Source organism: Gopherus evgoodei, chromosome 1, assembly GCF_007399415.2.
Source record: "Gopherus evgoodei ecotype Sinaloan lineage chromosome 1, rGopEvg1_v1.p, whole genome shotgun sequence".
In the NCBI taxonomy this organism is placed as follows: Eukaryota; Metazoa; Chordata; order Testudines; family Testudinidae; genus Gopherus; species Gopherus evgoodei.
Genome location: NC_044322.1, coordinates 109,582,550 through 109,602,178, shown reverse-complemented (window position 1 = coordinate 109,602,178; position 19,629 = coordinate 109,582,550). Strand labels below are relative to the sequence as shown.

The 19,629-nt window shown below is 40.1% G+C and overlaps 1 protein-coding gene across 1 annotated transcript in view; it reads right to left on the bottom strand.

Moving 5' to 3' along the window:
* Positions 1-15,099, bottom strand: part of ATP11A (ATPase phospholipid transporting 11A) — a 183,812-nt gene extending 168,713 nt beyond the window's left edge. Inside the window, 1 exon segment of the mRNA XM_030568828.1 lies at positions 14,931-15,099. Coding sequence (XP_030424688.1) covers positions 14,931-15,005 — 75 coding nt within the window. The 5' untranslated portion in view covers positions 15,006-15,099.
* Positions 15,100-19,629: the final 4,530 nt, after the last annotated feature.

Here is a 19,629-nt window from a genome sequence, read left to right as displayed (position 1 = left end):
AGAGAAGAGGGAATCTAGGACTCAGAGTTGCTTCCTCAAATGTTCAAGAATAAGATGATGAAATTTATAGAGTTTTCAGACCAGAGAGGACAACTATGATCATAAGGTCTGATTTTTTGCATATCACAGGCCAAATAACCTACAAGCTGGGGCACCTGAATCCTATTAGTAAGCACAAATATTAAAATGTGTGTATTTTATATATATAAAATACACAATACAATTAAAAATGATGGAAATTCAGCAGAAAGGGGCTTTTAATCTAATGAAAGAATTCTTTTATAATCATTTGCTTTCTGTTCTGAGCAATCAAATGTTTTTGTTTTTAAGTTTTACTGAGCGTAAGATCTGCCTCTTCCCACACCAGGATGTTTCCCTGGCCACATAGTCTGCTCCTGGTGTCTAAGTGGGGTTCTGGAACTAAGCCAAGTCACAAAAACCATAACAGCAAAGGCTCAGCTGCTGTAAAGAGGAGCCACAAAAAGCAGTGAGGAAAAACTCAAGCTACCTTTATAAGACTCACTACAAAATAAATTAGTATAAATTAAGTTTACATTGAATATCCAAGAAAACTTGTTATATATTACACTCAATGCCCTCTTCTGAGAATATATGCCCCTGAAAGTTCAGTACCTTGTTCCACACTTGTCTAGTTATAGGTCTTTTCAGAAGAGTCCAGGTTTACTGAGCATCTGGTTGTATAAACCTCTTGTTTAACAAGTACTGCTAGGATTTTCTTTGGCATTTTTGAGGATTAGTCTAGATTAGAGTTCAACATGAATTCACTGACTACCAGTTATTCAGCAAATGTGTTTCTAAATGCTAGCCTTGGCACTTATCTGAGGGCTTGGCTACACTGGCACTTTACAGCGCTGCAACTTTCGCGCTCAGGGGTGTGAAAAAACACCCCCGAGCGCTGCAAGATACAGCACTGTAAAGCCTCGGTGTAATCAGTGCCGCAGCGCTGGGAGCGCGGCTCCCAGCGCTGCAAGCTACACCCGTAGAGGATGTGATTTACGTGCAGTGCTGGGAGAGTTCTCTCCCAGCGCTGGCGCTCTGACCACACTCACACTTCAAAGCGCTGCCGTGTAGCCATACCCATAAGACACAAATGTTTGTGCTTCACTCTATTCAAAATATTGATATTTAGGGGGATAACCTAGGATAAACCACGAACATGCATGCTGTGGAGCAAATGTTTGCCAAGTGTCCTGACTAGCATGTTTAAGCATGTTACTTAGTTCAAGTCCATCATAATAAACTAACTTAAAGTAAAAAAAACCACTAGTCTAGTCATCCCCCCTGCAAGAAATGGCATTGAATGAAGTAGTATGTTGGGCTTCAGCAACTGAAGCATTTGATCAGTTAAAAAGCAAGCACTCACATAAAAAGCTGTAACTTTGGAAGTGGTTGTAGATGCATGCTACATATGCCAAAACACTTATCCTGGCACATATTTGTTCTGCAGCAGAGAATGGGGCAAGACATCAGATCTCTAGTGCCAAAAATAAAAATTCAAAACATAGCCCAAAGGATATTAATACAAATGAGATTATTTTACAGTTTGTATTTTGCCACATCTGTCTTATTTTTGTCTACTTCTGCATAAAAGAATTGCAAAGAAAAAGAGGTTTCATCTACATAAACTGTAGAGTGTAGCAATCTGATAAGAAAAAAATATTATGCTCTAAAACTTGCAGAGGCAATTACTCCTTCTTGTTATTAGAAAGAGTTCCCATTTGGCACTGATTTGGAAATCAAAAATAACTACATTTGGTAAGTGCAGATTCAACATGCTCCAAAGGGTTGCGCATGGAACTGTTCTTGATAATCTCAGACTGATTCCCAGTGCTACTGGTCAAATCAGGAATGAAGAAAACAGCTGTGATCATGAAGAGGTTTCCAGTTTCACCTACAGCTAGGAGAGAGGAAACACCCATGACTAAGTGATTTACTACATGTCCTCTCTTCTCTAAGCTCTCTTCAACCACCTCAGCCCCACAAGGGATTATACTAACAAGAAAAAAAAAAAAAAAAAAAAAGGAGAGGATTTAGGTTTCAGCTTGAGCTATGACAAATAAATTACTACAAATTAGATTGTAGAAACAGACCTCAATGTGGTTCATGGACCATATTTAAAAATATTTACATACCTTCTTCTGATTCCTGGATAATTGACCATTATATAAAATAAACAGTAGTGTTACAATCCTATCCTACTTTTTGGTTCATAAAGCAATTTAAAATTTAGTTTACACGTATCTGCTTGTGTCTTCTATTGCATTGCCCTCTGATCCCCTCCACTCTACCAATAACCTCAGCCTCAGCTGCCTGTTTTATACACTTCTCCCACAGCCATCTTACCAATTTCTATCATGCAATTTCCCATGCACAGAGTATCCTCCCTGAACGGACACATATGGCCACTATCCTCTACTCCTTCAAATCATGCCTCAATAGCCTACCTTATGGTATGATGTCTACACCTATCAACCAAATAGCAATGGCTAGATCAGAAGCAACAAGTACTAAAACATTTTAAGAGAAATTATTTACCACTATCAAGGTGATCAGATAATTAACACATGTAACCAAGTGGCTTTGATATCATTACCCTTGTCCTTCCTCCCATGTTCTTCCTACTCTTTTGTCCACAGTCATTGCATCTTTTCCTAAATTAGATAAGCTCTTCAGGGTAGGCACTGTGCATTCTGGTGTGTTTGGACAGCTTCTAGCACACTGGGGCCCCCAATACCCACAGGGATATTTGGCAATTACTGTAATACATGTTAAGAAGATTAAAGTCAGACTGTTTAGCCATGATTTTATTAAAGGAATATCCATTATGTAAATTTGTAACATGACTGTGAATATGGATATGTGGGTGTATAAATGTTTCCTCCCTCATTTGCCTTTTACTGGCCAAAGACTTGTTTGTTTTGTAATCCTGAGAAGTACAAATATTTTCCAAGGGGAAAAAAGAGCAAGGCTGACCTCATGGATAGGTTACACACAGGTGGCTGGCTAAAGCATCTAATTTTTAGAGAGGGTCCTCCTCGGCCTTCCCTCTCTACCAGCCAGGACAGTTTTTGGAAAGTCTGCCTCCTTAAGGGAATCCCCTGAACCACAAGAAACACCAGTGGCAACTGGGGCCAGGAGCCACTGAAGCTGCATGGCTCCATCTTGATTACCCTCTGCGTAGCAGCCAGAATTTTTTTTTTTGGGGTGGGGTGGGGTGGGGTGGGATGGGATGGGAGGCAGTCTGCAGTTAAGGGTCTTTAATACACAACCAGCCATGCCAATGGCAACCAGGAACCTTAATATTAAAATTGGAGGGGGGACTCTCTCATTTATTCAGTCTCACATCTCTATATAGACATATAAATAAGGCACAAATATTATTGTTAGACAATGCTGTACATACCTACAATATTTATATGATGTATAACCGGGAATAGTGAGGAGAAGTAGGGAGGTGATTTTACCTCTGTATATGGCATAGGTGAGAGTGATACTGGAATAATGTATACAATTCTGGTGTCCATATTTTAAAAAAGATTTTGAAAAAGTGGAGACGATGCAGAGAAGAGCCACAGAAATTGAGGGCTAGAAAAAATGGCTTACAGTGAGAGACCTAAAGGACTCAATCTGTTTAGCCCTAGGGTGACCAGACAGCAAATGTGAAAAATCGGGACAGAGGGTGGGAGGTAATAGGAGCCTATATAAGAAAAAGATCCAAAAAAGCGGGACTGTCCCTATAAAATCAGGACATCTGGTCACCCTATTTAGCCCATCCAAGATTACTCTGTACAAGTACCTTCATGGAGAGAAGAATATTAGGTTCTAAAGGCATTGTAATCTAGGCGAGAATGGTATAACAGGATCAAATGGCTAGAAGTTAAAGCCAAACAAATTAGAAATAAGACACATTTATAACAGTGAGGTAAACTATCAAGAGAAGTGGTGGATTCTTTCTCTCTTGAAATATTCAAAATTGAGACTGGATGCCTTCTTGGAGAATATGCTTAAGTCAAACACAAGTTATTGGCCTTAATACAGGAGTAACTGGATGAAGTTCTATAGTGTGTGTTATAGAAGACATCAGACTACATGACCAAATGGTCCCCTCTGGCCTTAGTCTATGAATACACAGAATTAAATTATTTTCATATATGAAGGCAAGAAGAATGCTGAGCCACTGCATGGATAAGTCCAAAGGCTATTCAAGTGAAATCTGATATTGCAGTGAAAAATGTGGGAGTTCCCACATAATGATTTGGAAAATAAACTAATTATTATAATGAGTTGTAATTTAAATAGTATTTCCAGAGTTACAGTAAGTCTTCAGAACAGTATTTTAAAAATGTGTGATAATGAAAAAATATACTAAATGTCTGAAGTAGCATGTACTAAAGATGTTGAAAATATTTGGACTAAGTACATTAAAGAAATTCAGTTTTGTGTTTTGATACAATGGCATGTGTGCCCTTGAAAGTACTAAGTACTTGAAATCCACTAAGCAAACAGAGCTTTTGGTTTGTCTTGCATTGTGTAGTTTTCCTCCTTGCCCAATTTCTACCACTTGATTTTCTTTTTTATGCAATTGATTAGCTAACCTCTTGTTTTTTTAACATTTGTGTCCCACACCTGTCCTGGCAAGAGGGTGGTGCTTGTCCAACAATATTGATTGCATTGACTGAATTAGTTGTTTAAAGGGGAGATGTGATGGGAGAATCTCAAACTATTGATTTTAACAGACGCACTATCATGAAGTACAATGTGAACTCTAGTACATTTCCTTAAATTAGCCTTCTATGAAGTAGAATAAAATATAGTTACTGTTGAACATATGACTTCATATCACAATAATCCAGTTGCCTACCAAAAGATTTTGTTAATTTACCTACATATTGAACTGACTTCCCTAGGTTGACAGTAACTTGGAAGATAATTTCCTGGTCATTGATCAAGTCCAGTCGTCTTAAGGCATTTAGAACCTTAAAGGGATTAGCAGCACAGTTTCAGTGTGTCTGGGGATACTGAAAAAAGGTGTCCTGTAGAACTGACATAACATTTATCAGAATTGGAATACCATATTTTAATTTTTTGGTATCTTCAGCTTTACAAGTCCACAAGGATGGAATTTCCCTCTATGAACATGATCAACAGATAATATTACCATCAATAAAACTCTAGCCTCTTTCTAAGAGACAAATTCAGGATAATCAGGCCCTGCATAGTGGGGCTCCTGCTTTCTGCCCTGGGCCTCAGCAAGTTCTAGTGCTGGTCCTGTTTGGTGACTCCCTGAAACTGCTTGCAGCCCCACAGGCAGCCCGGGCCCCTGGTGAAAAATGGTTGACTAAATCACCAAGCGCAAACCCTCAATTTTATATAATTGATTTTAGGTAATTTCAGTTATTTTCTAAAGAAAGAGTGCATTATCCTTTGGTTGATGGGAATGATACATGATAATTACTTTTGTCCAGGATTTGTATCAAGCTGCATTCGGCTGATAACTGAATTTAATTAGACTCAGAACAGCATATCACATTTATTTTTATTAAACAAACCAAACCTTCAATGTTTTGGATGCATATTTATATCAAACATGTTCACATTTACCACTAAATTATAGTTAATCCCTCTGTTTAATAAAGAGTGTGTTAAACTGATTATTTCAGCCTGGGGCCATTTTCAAATATGCCTAAGTGCAAGTGACTGGAGGTTAAGTTCCTATTTGCTAGTCTCCTGAAACTGAGACAGTCTAAGTTATGTTTTTACCTCAAAAGGTTAGATTGTCCTTCACCCGCAATTTTCTATATAGGAGGCAGACCTTTAATGCCGAAGTTTGATAGTGGCTCATGGATGTTCAGCATATTTAATTTATTTAAAAAATATTCTAAACAATTACAGTAAGTTAAGTCTAACATAATTTGTACTCAGATTTCATTTCAAACAGCTTTTCTTTTTAAAAATAATTAATGGAAATGTAAGCAGAGTCAGGATGAGCGCTACCCTGACATCTGTGGGTGAATTTTGTCGCGTACGGAAAAGAACTTCAGGTGCTGATCTTGTTTGCATAGGCACACCCACCCCACGTAGCATGAGTCCACAGCAGCCCAAAATGGTCACTTTGGCAGCTGTGGGATCCCCAGTTTCTTTGATATTGGGGCAGGAGCAATAAAGTGTTGTTACCTGGATTATGTGAATCAAGGACAATGAAACTGTTTTATGATAGAGGTTCTCACCATCACTTAAGTAGCAAATGCTAGACAAAGGCCATGGGTTCCAAAACCCAGTGAATGGAGAGAGAGGTTAGGGACAGGCATATATACCTGATGGTATGGGCCTGGAACACCTATTGCACCTCCTCCTCTCTCCACTGTTGAATAGCAGAGCTAATTTTGATTCCACGAGGAGTCTATCTAGAGGCTGCTGAGCTAAATTCACTTTGAGCCAATGATGCACCAGCACTGGGGCTCCCCTACTACAAGATAAAATCACTAAAAGAGCTGAAGTTACTGAGCTGAAATCATTGAGTGCTGTGTTAACTAGTAGGGGAGCCTGAAGATATATTGCTAAGCAGCTGGCAGAGCAGTTTGTGGGACGGTTGGAGTGGCCCACGGAACAGTGAGCAGAGCGCCTGGTAGAGCTGAGCCGTTCGTAGTGAAGGCTGCAGCAGAACTCCACAGAGAGGCGGGGCAGTCAGCCCTGGACCACGCAAGATGCCCCTTAACGCCCTGTGTGCCAACCCTATTTCCACCCAGGCTGGGGGGTTAAAACTCTGCAGATAAACTTTTGAACTCTGGGGCGGCACTGACCAGGGACAGAGACTTTTGGGTTGCTGGACTTTAGGGTGACTGGACTTAAGACCCTGAGGGAAAAAGGACACTGCCAAAACTTACTTGGAGGTGGGTCTTTCACTCATGGTTTGTGTTATGAATCCTGTTTGTGGTGTTTCCTCAACATCATGCTGCATTGTTTCCCTCCTTTATTAAAAGGCTTTTGCTACACTCAGACTCTGTGCTTGCGAGAGGGGAAGTATTGCCTCCCAGAGGCGCCCGAGGGGTAGTATGTAATTGTCCCAGGTCACTGGGTGGGGGCTCAAGCCAGTTTTGCATTGCACTATTGAAACAGAACCCCTGGATCCTAAACCTGGCCCTTGTTGCTGCCAACTCAGAGGGGCAGAAGGGTTGCATAAACAATATCTGATTTGTTGTTTTAAAACATTAAAAAAAATCATTGAGTTTTATCCACCCTGCCCCACCCCCATGTTAACACACTGATCAGTGTGTTGGAGCAAGAGAGAGGGGATGTCTTTTAGGGCTGCCTTTGTTAGCTTTGCCCCTACCCCACAAGAGGGGAAGAGGGAATGATTGTATCCTACATATGTGGTTCAAATGATTGATCATTTTACCTAAAGCAAGCTGCTTCATAATAGTGACATAGTTAATGCTGCAGTAGATCATCACTAACAAACAAAAATATTTCTCAAAGTAAACAATTACATCCATTATAAGACTACTAAAAACAAAGATAGTCTAAACCAGAGTATTTTGTCTCTGCTTAAAAAAACAGACACTATTGCAGGTGACTTAAAGAATACTAGTGTCATGGTTACTAGGTTAGCTGAACTGCTGTCCCTTCTTGCGGTGTTTTGGAGTGCACCCCCAGAGGTGTCAAGTAAATTTGTTAGTCTCTAAGGTGCCACAATTACTCCTGTTCTTTTTGCGGATACAGACTAACATGGCTGCTACTCTGAAACCAGCACTTATAGAAGTAGATTTAAAAATAACAGACATGCCCACACATTTTCTTACCTAAACTTAACCGATCTATCCATAGCTTGAGGTGAGGGAAAGGCAGATCTGGATTATTGTCCTCCGAGTTGGGACAACCTACCTATGCTGCTTGCAGCCTTCTCCCTCTGTGTGTTTTTAGTCAGACTCTCAGCCTAATCACTGACACATCCTGGCCATCTTCTGATCATTTCCCTTCTTCCAGAAGCACCAGTCAGGTCTTTTGATCTTTAGGCTCTCAGCCTTGGCAAAATCAAAACTTGTTAATTTTGCTGGAATCTGGGAAGTTGCATTTTCCCGTAATGGCCACGTGGTTCTCATGACTACTTCCAAGGTATGTACCTGAAGCTGGGTTTTCTCTGTCGTTGCTTTTCCTTTCCTGGGTTCTTTAGCAACCCATTTACATCCCTCTTTGATTTTAATGCTAAGTATTCAGGCAAGCAGCACTACAAAATTGAACAAGGAAGTAACACCTAACATGCCTGAGAAATAATAGACATTTCCCCATTTCATCCCAATTACCATTGTGGAAAGCCTAAGAATGTTCTAAAACTTCACTGCAATTTATATATACACCACCTTACTACTGTAGCTCTTAAATCCAGGGCATGACCAACCTTCTCTCTTAAAGGTACCTCCTGACTCTCCCAACCTTGCCACCATGGTATTCTACCAAAAGTGTGCAGTTTCATGTTTATGTAAGATTCCTTAGCAACACTCTAAAGCCTGTAATTTTCCTTTAAAGGACCAAACCTCCTCTTATGCCCAATGCTAAGTGTCTGTTTTACGTTTATGTTTTGATTTGTAGTATCTGTGAGGGAAAATGTAGATTGTTGATGTATCTGATTTATTGTGTCTTACCTAAGAACATTATTTTGTTTTTAATTTTGAGGCACAAAGAAACAGAGAAAGAATGTCCTCTTGGATTCTTGTGCTAAAGTGAAATACTCGAGATTCTCTGATCTGGAGCATCTACTCCATTACTAATGAGGCAGCAAGACAGAGGATGAAGTACATGAGCTATTAGTTATAGGTATGTATGCACTGAATGTGTTCAAAACTCGTGTCCAGGAATAGTAATTTCAAAATACTTTAAAAATATGATCACTGAAATGATGTAGCAAAATTAATTGCCTGCTATAATTGTTGTAGGAGTTTAAAATTGTTTGTTAAAGAGCTTAGGAAGTTTTAAATTAAACAAACCTGAAAAAGCATTAAAAACATTAAAAAGGGAAAATGTTAAAAAAATACTAGAGACCCTGGGCTATTAAAAAAGACCCATTGCTACCTATTTTAAAGTGTAATATCTTTGATACATCACAAACTATCAGGAAAGCTTGCATCCCAAATGTTTATAACTGGACTCAGGTTTCTCCTTACTCATGGTACATCCAGCAGTGCTACCCATGAGTGAGACCCTCTATCTTTTTAGCCGGACATTGTCCACAATCCACCACCTGAAAATCAAAATCTCCCCTTCTAATTAAAAACCCAAACCCAGTTATTTTGCTTGTGATTCAAAAAGCCAGATAACTTCCTAAGCATCTACATGTCCCAAACCAGAGTGAACACCTCATTCACTGTTATAACAAAAAATAGTTCCAGAAGTTGTTTCCATTACATGTAGCTCCTAACTACATGTGATGGCTCAGGGTAAGTCAAACGTTCCAAGTCTCACTAGCTATCCCTTTACATAAGCACATAATCAGCTTACATTAACCAGCAAAGTAGGTAATTACCTCTTACACTCAGAACATAGTTCATCACCCCCATTTGAATTGTTATTATGTATAACTGACCTCTTGAGATGCCTGCATACTAGCAGAATTAGCAGGTTTTAATGATGTGCTTGTATAGACTCATGGCCCCTATAAAGTCATAGGTTAGAAGGGACTGCAAGGATCATCTAGTCTAACCCCCTGGCAAGATGCAGGATTTGTTGTCTAAACCAGCAGAGACAGATGGCGATCCAGACTCATTTTGAAAATCTCCAGTGAAGGAGCTTCTACAACCTCCTTAAACAGTCTAGTTTATTGTCCTACCATTCTTACAGTTAGGAAGTTTTTCCTGAGATTTAATCTAAATCTGCTATGCTGTAATTTGAACCCATAGCCTCTTCCCTCTTGCCACAAATGGCAGGGTAACAGCTTCTCCTCATCTTCTTTATGGCAGCCTTTCAAGTATTTCAAGGCCTCTGTCATGTCCCCTGCAATCTCCTCTTTTCCAAACAGAACATACCCAGTTACTTCAGCATTTGCTCATTTGGCTTGCATTCCATCCCACTGACCATCTTCATCACTTGCCTCTTGATCCTTTCCAGTTTCTCCACATCCTTGATGCCACCTTAAACCGGGACATGATAAAGTTAGCGGACTCTACTGTAAGACTTGGTGCCTCCAGCCAAGCGTCATAAAAACAGTCTCCAGTTTCTTCCATCTTCAACAACCTGAATACTGAATGTTTATCTGAATGGTCTGAAGGTGAAGCATGAAGTAGAACCAGTCTATCTAGGTCTGACCTTAGACAGCACACTAAGTTACTATGCCCACCTGAAAAAGACAGCCGCTAAAGTTAAGCCATGCAACATTCTTCTTAACAAACTGGCAGGTTCGTCATGGGTTGTGCTCCCACTTTGCGGATGTCAGCTTTTCCCACCTCATATTTGGTGCTGGAGTACTGTGCACCAGGCTGGAGTCTATCGTCACACACCAAACTGGTGGATATGCAGTTACATGCTGTCATAAACAGATAGTTAAGGGTTAATGTCTCTTTTACCTGTAAAGGGTTACAAACAGTGAACCTGGAACACTGGACCAGAGGACCAATCAGGAGACAAGATACTTTCAAATCTCGGTGGAGGGAAGTCTTTGTGTGTGTGTTTTCTTTGTCTGTTGTTCTCTCTGGGTTCTGAGAGTAACCAGACATACCTACAGGCTCTCTAATTTTCTGTTCAAATAGTGAGTACAAGTACAAAGGCGGTTTAGCCTTTTTGATTGTTTTCTTTATTTGCAAATGTGTATTTTGATGGAAGGATTTTAATTTGTATTTGTGCTGGGGGGAAGGCTTCTCTCTAGTGTCGATAAGCTGAAAGACCCTGTAACATTTACCATCTAAATTACAGAGACAACTTTTACTTTTTTCTCTCTTTTATTAAAAGCTTTTTCTTTTTTAACACCTGATTGATTTTTTTCCCTTGTTGAGGCTCAAGGGAATTGTGTCTGTACTCACCAGGGAATTGGTGGGAGACAAGGAGAGAGAAGGGAGGGGGGAAGGTGGAATCCCTCTGTTTTAGAGTCATGGAGCTTGAATCTGTATTACCTCTTGGGGAGGGGGAAAGAGGAGGGGGCAAGGTGCACTCCTCTCTGTTTTTAGATTCAAGGAGTTTGAATCACAGTAATCTTCCAAGGTAACCCAGGGAGGGAAAGCTTGGGAGAGGCAATGGTGGGGTAAAAGGGTTTACTTTCTTTGTGTAAGATCCAGGGGGTCTGGGTCTTGGGGTCCTCTGGGAAGGTTTTGGGGGGGACCAGAGTGTACCAGGCACTGCAAGTCCTGGTCGGTGGCAGCACTACAAAATCTAAGCTGGTAATTCAGCTTAGGGGGATTCATGCTAGTACCCCATCTTTTGGACGCTAAGGTTCAGAGTGGGGATTTATACCATGACACATGCCGCCATGCGTATCATCTCCGGCACCCTGCATCCGACTCCACTCCCACGGCTTCCAGTTCTGAACAATGCTGCTCCTCTTCATATCAGATGAGAGATTGCCACTGGCAAGTTACTGGAGAAGGTACGTGCCAACTCAAGCCTGCTGCTGCACAATGACTTTTTTAAACCACCAGATGCATGTTTGTCATCACATCGCCTATTATGGTCTCAACCACCATGCCAGGATGTTAGGGCAGAAATGCTCTGGTGAGAGGAATGGATACGTTATAATCCCCAACCAGTCCCTCGTGGCTGACCCCCAAATTTGCCCACCTGGTTTTGACCTGCCCCATCGCCAATGGCCCCTGTTGAACAGGTTCTGGACCAAGCAAAGTGTCTCTGCAGCCAACCAGTATCTTTGGGGCCTTCGTGACAGCCCTTTCTGCAGCAGTGGCGCAACTCACAGGATGATGCACATTGTCGAGGAATGCCTGCTGACTAGGTTCAGCGGTGGTCTAGAACTGCATCATGCCACTGAAGATGCTAGATGACTGTGCACACGCTAAGTAAATATACAGTGGTGACCAAAATGGTATACAGTATTCCAGCTGAGGTCTAACCAGCACCAAGTACAGCAGTGCTATCACCTCCTGTGACTACACCTCTGTTAAAGCAACCTACAGTTGTTTTCTCTTTTTTTGCAACAGCATCACACTGCTGACTCATGCTGAGGTTGTGATCATGCACTACTCCCAGATCCTTCTCAGCAGTGCTGCTGCCAAACCAGTTATCCCCCATTCTGTATTTGTGCATTTGGTTTTTCTTCCCTAAGTGTAGCACCTTACCTTTATCTGTGTTAAATTTTATTTTGTCATCTATAGCCCCGTCCTCAAATTATTCAAGATCGCTCTGAATTTTAGCTCTGTCCTCCAAAGTATTGGCAACTCCCCCCAGTGTTGTGTCATTTGCATATTTGATCAGTATGCTCTATTCCTAAATCCAGGTCATTAATAAAGATGTTAAACAACCCTGTGGAATCTCACTTGAGATTTCCCTACAATCGGACATCACTCCTTTAATAGTTACTCTTTGTTATGGCTTTTTAACCAGTTATGTAGCCACTTAATGGTAGTTCCACTGAGCCCACATTTCTCCAGCTTACTTATCAGAATGTCATGTGGGACTGTCAAAAGTCTTGCTGAAGTCCAGGAATGTCCACCATATTTCCCCTACTAAACCAGTTACCCTGTAGTAAAGGAAATCAAGCTGCTTTGGCATGATTTGTTCTTAGTAAATCCATGCTGGCTGCTAGTGATTACCTACCCCCTTCATCCTCCAGGTATTCACAAACTGAATGTTTTACAGTATACATTGCTCTAGTAGATTCCCAGGTACTGAGATCAGACTGACTGGTCTATAGTTCCTTGGTTCCTCCTTCCCCCCCCCCTCTTCAAACATAGGCACTATGTTAGTCCTTCTCCAGTCTCCTGCCACCCATGAGTTTGCAAATATAGTAGAACCCTGTTTATCAGATCCTCCATTATCCAGCTCTCCACATGAACCAGACAACCAGGACTCCAGGGCCAAAAGTGGGCAATCTCGTCTGTGATTGCTAAATGGCACTGGAACATCTCACTTACACATTTTATGGATTATCCAGTTTTTTTATTATCCGATCTGGCCCCGATCCCGACTAGATTGAATAAATGGAGTTCTGCTGTATTATTCCCAATGGCTCCAAGATTTCTTAAACTAATTCTTTCAGTACCCTGAAGTGAATAGTATCAGACCCTGTTGACTTGAATTCATTCTAATTGGCCAGAAGACCTCTGATGTGTGCTTTACTTATCCTGATGTGCATTCCTTCCCCTTTGTTGTCTAGGGTAACTTTGCTCTTTTAGCACTTAGCACAGAGGCGACCTCTGTTGCAGCTGCACAGTTGCTGAATATAGTAATGGTTTTGCTAGTGTAAACAAGGCATCAAAGTGAGGTCTTAGTTTTAAAGTGAATGTGTGGAAAAATCACTATCTTAACAGATTTGCTGTGTGTGTATTCAGTCATAGCTGTTTACTTTGACAATTTTTTTTTTCAATTTTCACTCCAGTTAGTTCTGCAGAGCAAACAGAGACAACTGAGGTATGTTTGATTCTATTCCCTTCTTGAGTATCACAATGAGAATTGTTTGTGAATTTCCAAATCAGATTCAGCTGTGCAAATATACTAATTGTAGTGAAGTTGCACAGATGTAACTGAGGGCATAATTAGGCACGGAGAACATGGTCAGTTCCTGGGGATGATACATAAGATGGCAAAACTCCAACTTGACTTTCACATTGAGTTTGCAGGGCTGGCAGGTAAGATAACAAAAAGCCAACTATACTATTACTGCCTGTGAACAGAGTGTGTTTGGTTCATTATTGTTGAGATGCAAAGACTGAAAACTGAACTTCACTGTACCATTCCTAAACTCTTCAGATTAGCATCACACTTTGAGTATTTACTTATCTCCAGAAAAAATATTTTTCTACTTGGAATTCCTTCTAAAAGTATTGGACCTTTTAAAAGACAACCCTCTTACACAGCATTGGTATGGGACAATTTGCATTTTACATTGCTAATAACCAAGCTCCCACTCTTTAGATGGCCTGGTTGGTGTGGAGAGGGGTAGTTACCTGGAGCTGCATTGATAAGGTGGTTTCCAGTTAAAGCGGAAAATATTTGTTTATTAATACTTCAGTTCCAGAAATGTCAAATCTGGCACCTTTCCTAACAATTAAACTCCCTTAAACCTTCCTCCCTTTCATCAGCCTCTTTTCAGAAAGGAAAGAACCTCTTTATGGAGGCCTCCAAACCTGAAGAGAAAGTTCTTGAGTTTAAGTATTTTAAAGTAGAACTCTGTGTTTAGCTTCAGCAAACATTTTACTATAATAAATGCAGTTTTACACAGGGACTCTGTAATGTAAGTGGACAGCAATCCAAACAATCTTGAGATAATATAAGAGACAAAAAAGGTACAAGTCTTTCAAACCCAGTTCCAATTTGTTTGGTGAAATTCTTTAGTATAACAGAGTGAGTTATCTACATCCTGTACTTTACCTAATTTAGCAGTGACAGTCTGTGTTAAGTAACTGACATTAGAGAGCCAGGCATTAACTGGTGAAAGGAGGGAAGAGTCGGTGCATATGGTTAGCTATAGGAAGAATTTAGGCCCATTAAAAAAAAAAAAGTCTCCTGGGGCTAAAAGGTTTTCCCCCCACAAGGGGAATGCTTTCTCTCATACTAAGAACAGGTAAGAACTGCTAGGACACCCTAGAGACTAACCTACACAGATGTCTGTAGATGCAGATTTATGGCTTCAGAGAGCTAGTTACACATTAATCTGTCAAGCCAGGACATTTACAGAAGGCTGGCAGTCACTAATCCCTTCTATACTGACCTCTGGAGACCACCCATTAGCTCACATGAGAAGAAAAAAGGGTTCTTACCATAGTGACTGTGGTTCTGCAAGATGAAGGCTGCCCATATGGAGCCACGCTTTTAGAATACGAGCATCTCTGCATGTCTGGCCCACCATCTCAGAATCTTCTAGAAAGTGCTGCCCGTTAGAGTCACTTCCCTCAACCCTTTGCGTCCTGCAGAGTTCCAGAAATGTCTGAGCGGGAGTGGCCCACCCACCTCCTGGTTCCTGCCACTAACTCAAGAATCCTTATCTTGCGGCTCCAAAGCAGTGCGGGCAGAGCGTGGAGCCATCTAGGCTTTCACCTTTGAAAACTGCCCACGTGGATATTCACAGGTGGAAGATTAAACAACCAGGAAAGGACTGAGTATTACCAGTTAGAAGTGACCATGAGGTTGTGCTTCCAAGTTGGACACTGAACAAAAAAAAAATAGCACACAAAAGGGGCAGAGAAAGGGGAGGAGAAGCTAGGGAAGTGTTGACGACACAGCATTTGAACATACTGCATTGCTGGTGAAAAGGAAATGGAGGGTGGCTGGTGTCGCTCCCTGATTTATATCATCGGAACTCTGCAAAAGGATTCCAACCGACACAGCTTTCTAGAAAAACTCCAAGGGACTGCTTATTCCAACAGCAGTAGATCCATACATGGGCAGTTTTCAAATGAGAGAGGTTAATTTATTTTGCTTTCAGCACACTGGAAACATCTAGCTGTAAGATGTAGCAGATGATATATATGAGTGGAAGCTCAACCCATAATTTAGAAAGAACTATCCAAGTTAACAACATTTTAAAATGCATAATTCTGGATGAAGGAAATGGGTTTGGCCGGGAGTCCTCTCGAACAATTAGGAGAATTTAAAGAAAGACTTAAGAAAATAAGGCATAAATATATGATGAATAATGTGTGGCAAGTCAAGAATCAGCACAACTGACATAATCCAGACACTGCTACAAGCCCATGGATGTGTGTCCGGCCAGCATGTACATGATATATGCATTTTAGCGATCTACAGACCTTAGGAGAAGGGCCACACCTGTAAATACTGAATTGCTGCAGCCCAGGAATTCTCATGAACTACAACACCCTAGCCACCTGAAAGCCAACAGACATTGACAGTCAGTTGCAGCAAAGAAAGGCCACATCCAGGACAGCTATCTGCTACCACCACTGAAAAGCCTCCATGGAGGTGCTGGGGAGCAGAAGGCAAAAAAGGAGTGGGGGATAGTCATGTAGACTGGGACTGGAAGACTGATGAATTTTAAGGGATGGGGATAAGAGCACTGATATATGTGCCAGGTGTTTCACCCACGGAGCGTCATACACATCACCCCATGAAGGGGAAGGTTTGAGGGAACACCTTGCTAAAATTTTGGCAACACATTACTTGTTTCTATCATTCAGTTTCAGGACTCTGCCACTGCAAGTAGGAAAGAAATGCTAGTGAAAGATTTGCAAAGAGGTTTCTTCTTCTCTGTAATTCAAGGCTCCAGAGAGAAGAAAAGTGTACTCCATTTGGTAGATTAAGAATGAAATCTTCTAACCCCAGTCCCACAAAAGTAGACTTCTCTACCTCCAAATTGAACATGTTACACATACGTAGATTATATGTTTAACCATGCAGATCTCAAACAAAAATATTAATTGTAAGTGCATGATTTTTTTAAGAAGTTTTGTGCATTGTAATTAAGAACAAAAAAAAACCACACAATTTTTAAAATTACCATGTGGCAAATGAGAAGTACATTACAGAAGCCTTCCGAGGTTCAAAGGAATACATTAATCTAACTGAAGTGAGCATTTTTCCAACTCCCAATGGGAGTTGCCTGTAATGGACCAAATTCTGCACTAGGTGACATGACTTCATTTGAGTTACTCCAGATTTACAGACAAGTAGCTGAGAACAGTCTGCATTATTCCCAGAAACTCTCCAACTTCTTTCAATATTTTCAGGTCCAAATTTTCCAAAATCAACAGGACACATTACATCTCTGAAGCAATTACTATATGTCACAATGCTGTAATTACACATTACAAGAAACAATGTAAATCTTCTCAACCTCTAAAAGTGATGCAGCAAATACTAGATGTCCCAGGGACTGCATCAGTCATACTATACATGTCACAGAGCATGTCTGGAAGAAGTTTAGCAGCTGCTGTAGTACAGCTATTGGCAATAATTCTGCTTTAAACAAAACTTTAGTCAAGTCAACTGACTATACCTCTGGACAGCTTTCCAATTTAAACAATCAGGGAAACCTACTTTGCATGAACTCACAGCCCCCCTGGATGTTCAAGTATTCATTAAGATCACATCCAGCATTCTGTACTATTGCTGAGGAGATTCTTCCTAGCACTCAGCATATTTACCTTGCAATGCCCAGGATTCACTAATGCATGGATCTTTCTATTAAGTTTCTATTTTCAAAAGTTTGAAAGTCTCCATTTCTATTTCATTGTACAGGTAAAAAAGCTTATTGAAAATAGCTTCATTGATCATCTAGCCCAAGATGTCTCCTTTTCCATTTCTTGTAGAGCCAGCATTTCACTGGCTTTCTGTTTTTCACTTTGCAAGCAGCAGTTAAGTAGTTTCAGCATCTCTCAAATGACTACATATTGAATCATCTGAGAACATGGTTACGCTTTTGAAACCTCTCCAAAAAGGCTATTTTGCTTTTATCACTATCTTGTCATTATTGGCTGGTGCAATTTCTTCTAAAGCAAATCGTGCTAAATCCTATTGTTTCAGAAGTTATACTACAGGGTTTTACATTAAACTTAGATCAATTTTATTAGGTTGCCCAAACTATTGCCCAGGCTCAGACACACACTGTGTTACAAAACAATGCTAAGTAAATCAATTGCCTGGGTGATTTAAAAAAAAAATAATTGAGCAAACCTATCTATATCAATACTGCAAACTTAGTTTGGGAGCAGACACTAAACGATGAACTGACAAAAAAAAAAGCGCTGATTATAAATTGGTCACATTTGTTCGCTATTAACCCCACTGATGCCTAACAATTAATTTTTTATCTGCCTTTCTGTATTAGATGAAAAGAGATTACAGCTTTGTAAACAAGCTCTGTAACTAAAGCTTTCACCACCAGTGGTGTAAGACCAAATTTAAAGTAAAATGAGTATGGTTTTGAGTAAGAAGTTATATTACTAATTCCAGAAGCAAGCCCTAAATTTTCAGAAGTGATTAGGAATTTTAAGTGCCCAACACTGAAATTCAGATGTCCCCCTCCCCCTTAGAAGCTGAGTGCTTAACATTTCTTCGGAAAATCAGACCCTTTAAGATGTCCCCTAAATGAGCACTCCAAAAAAATTAAACATTCAAAAACTACCAGTCACTTTAGAATAGCTCAACCATACTCTCTTATAAATAGAAAATGGCTTCTAAATCCTATGGTGGCTGCCTTTTCTCCCCACAAAGTAATTGGTGATGGTGGTTAGGAGATGCTTAAGTCAGATCATAATAAATTAGATCCAATAGACACTTTATAGTTGATTTCTACTGAAATTTTTTAAACAGTTACCGTAGCTTTTGGATTTTAGTTACTACAGCTATTGACTGCAAAGATAAAAATTATTGCCACCAAATATAGCCAGCCAAATCTGTTGTCACTACTAGGCTGTTACTTGACTAAGTTTCTCCCAATATCTTAAGTGAACAGCCAGATATAATCAACAAATCCACACGTCCAATCTGTATTATGTAGTATCTAACAAAATAAAGATAGAACAGAATTCAACTCAGTCAGTCCTGCCCTTTATGGAAACTCATCTGGCCACATCCAATATCCAATTACCCAGAAGAGAAATCAAAAGTCAAAATGAAAAAGTTTTCATGCTGAGCAGACAAACCTTACAGCATGATCTAAAGACTCTGAAGAACAGTTGGGGATCAAGTTCCAAAGGTCAGGAGACCTTGGTTAGTCAAGAGCCATGCACTGCAGTTGTATAACACTTCAGTAAACTCCTACTGTGTAGCTGTCTATAAACATTATTTTCCATAGAACTGTCTGAAAAAGTACTACCTTACCAGATGCTACACTTCTGTAGCAAAGTTCTTAGAGAAAAAAAAAGTAGGATACCGTTCTCAGTATAAGTGTATGTGATCAAATACTTGTGATAATATATTTTATTGTACACTTTCAATAACTAACCATAATATAGGTTTACAATAAATTTATTTATTTAAGCATGTCATCTAACAACCCAATCTTATCCCACTGGAAAAAAGTTGCTGTTGAGATACTCGTTTTAGTGTGGTAAATTCTGCCTACACTGATAGAAGTATGTAGTCCACGAATTTATTTTTTTTTAAACCTATTAACAGCACAACTATGCGTTGCTGGCTTTTTATCAATTACTTCTTTAGGCCTATTAGCATAGATACAGGCTTTAATTCCTGGGTAGAACAATCTGAAATAATCTGTTACTGCACTCTATATAGTCATTGTAATAGTGTAGAAACAAAACCTTTTTCTCTCTAAAGGTTTGTTCAAAATCTCACGCAGATCCATTCTTTACCTCTCAACAAAATGATGCTGTAGTAGGGATCAAATTGTAGCAAACTGGATTTTGGGGGGGGGGGAAACCAACAACCTTAAGTGCTAAGCAAGACAGGAAATATTCTGTCTATACTCTATTGATACTGTTTGTTAAAAACGATTGAGAATACAAGTTTGCCTTTTTATTCCTACACATACTAACAAAA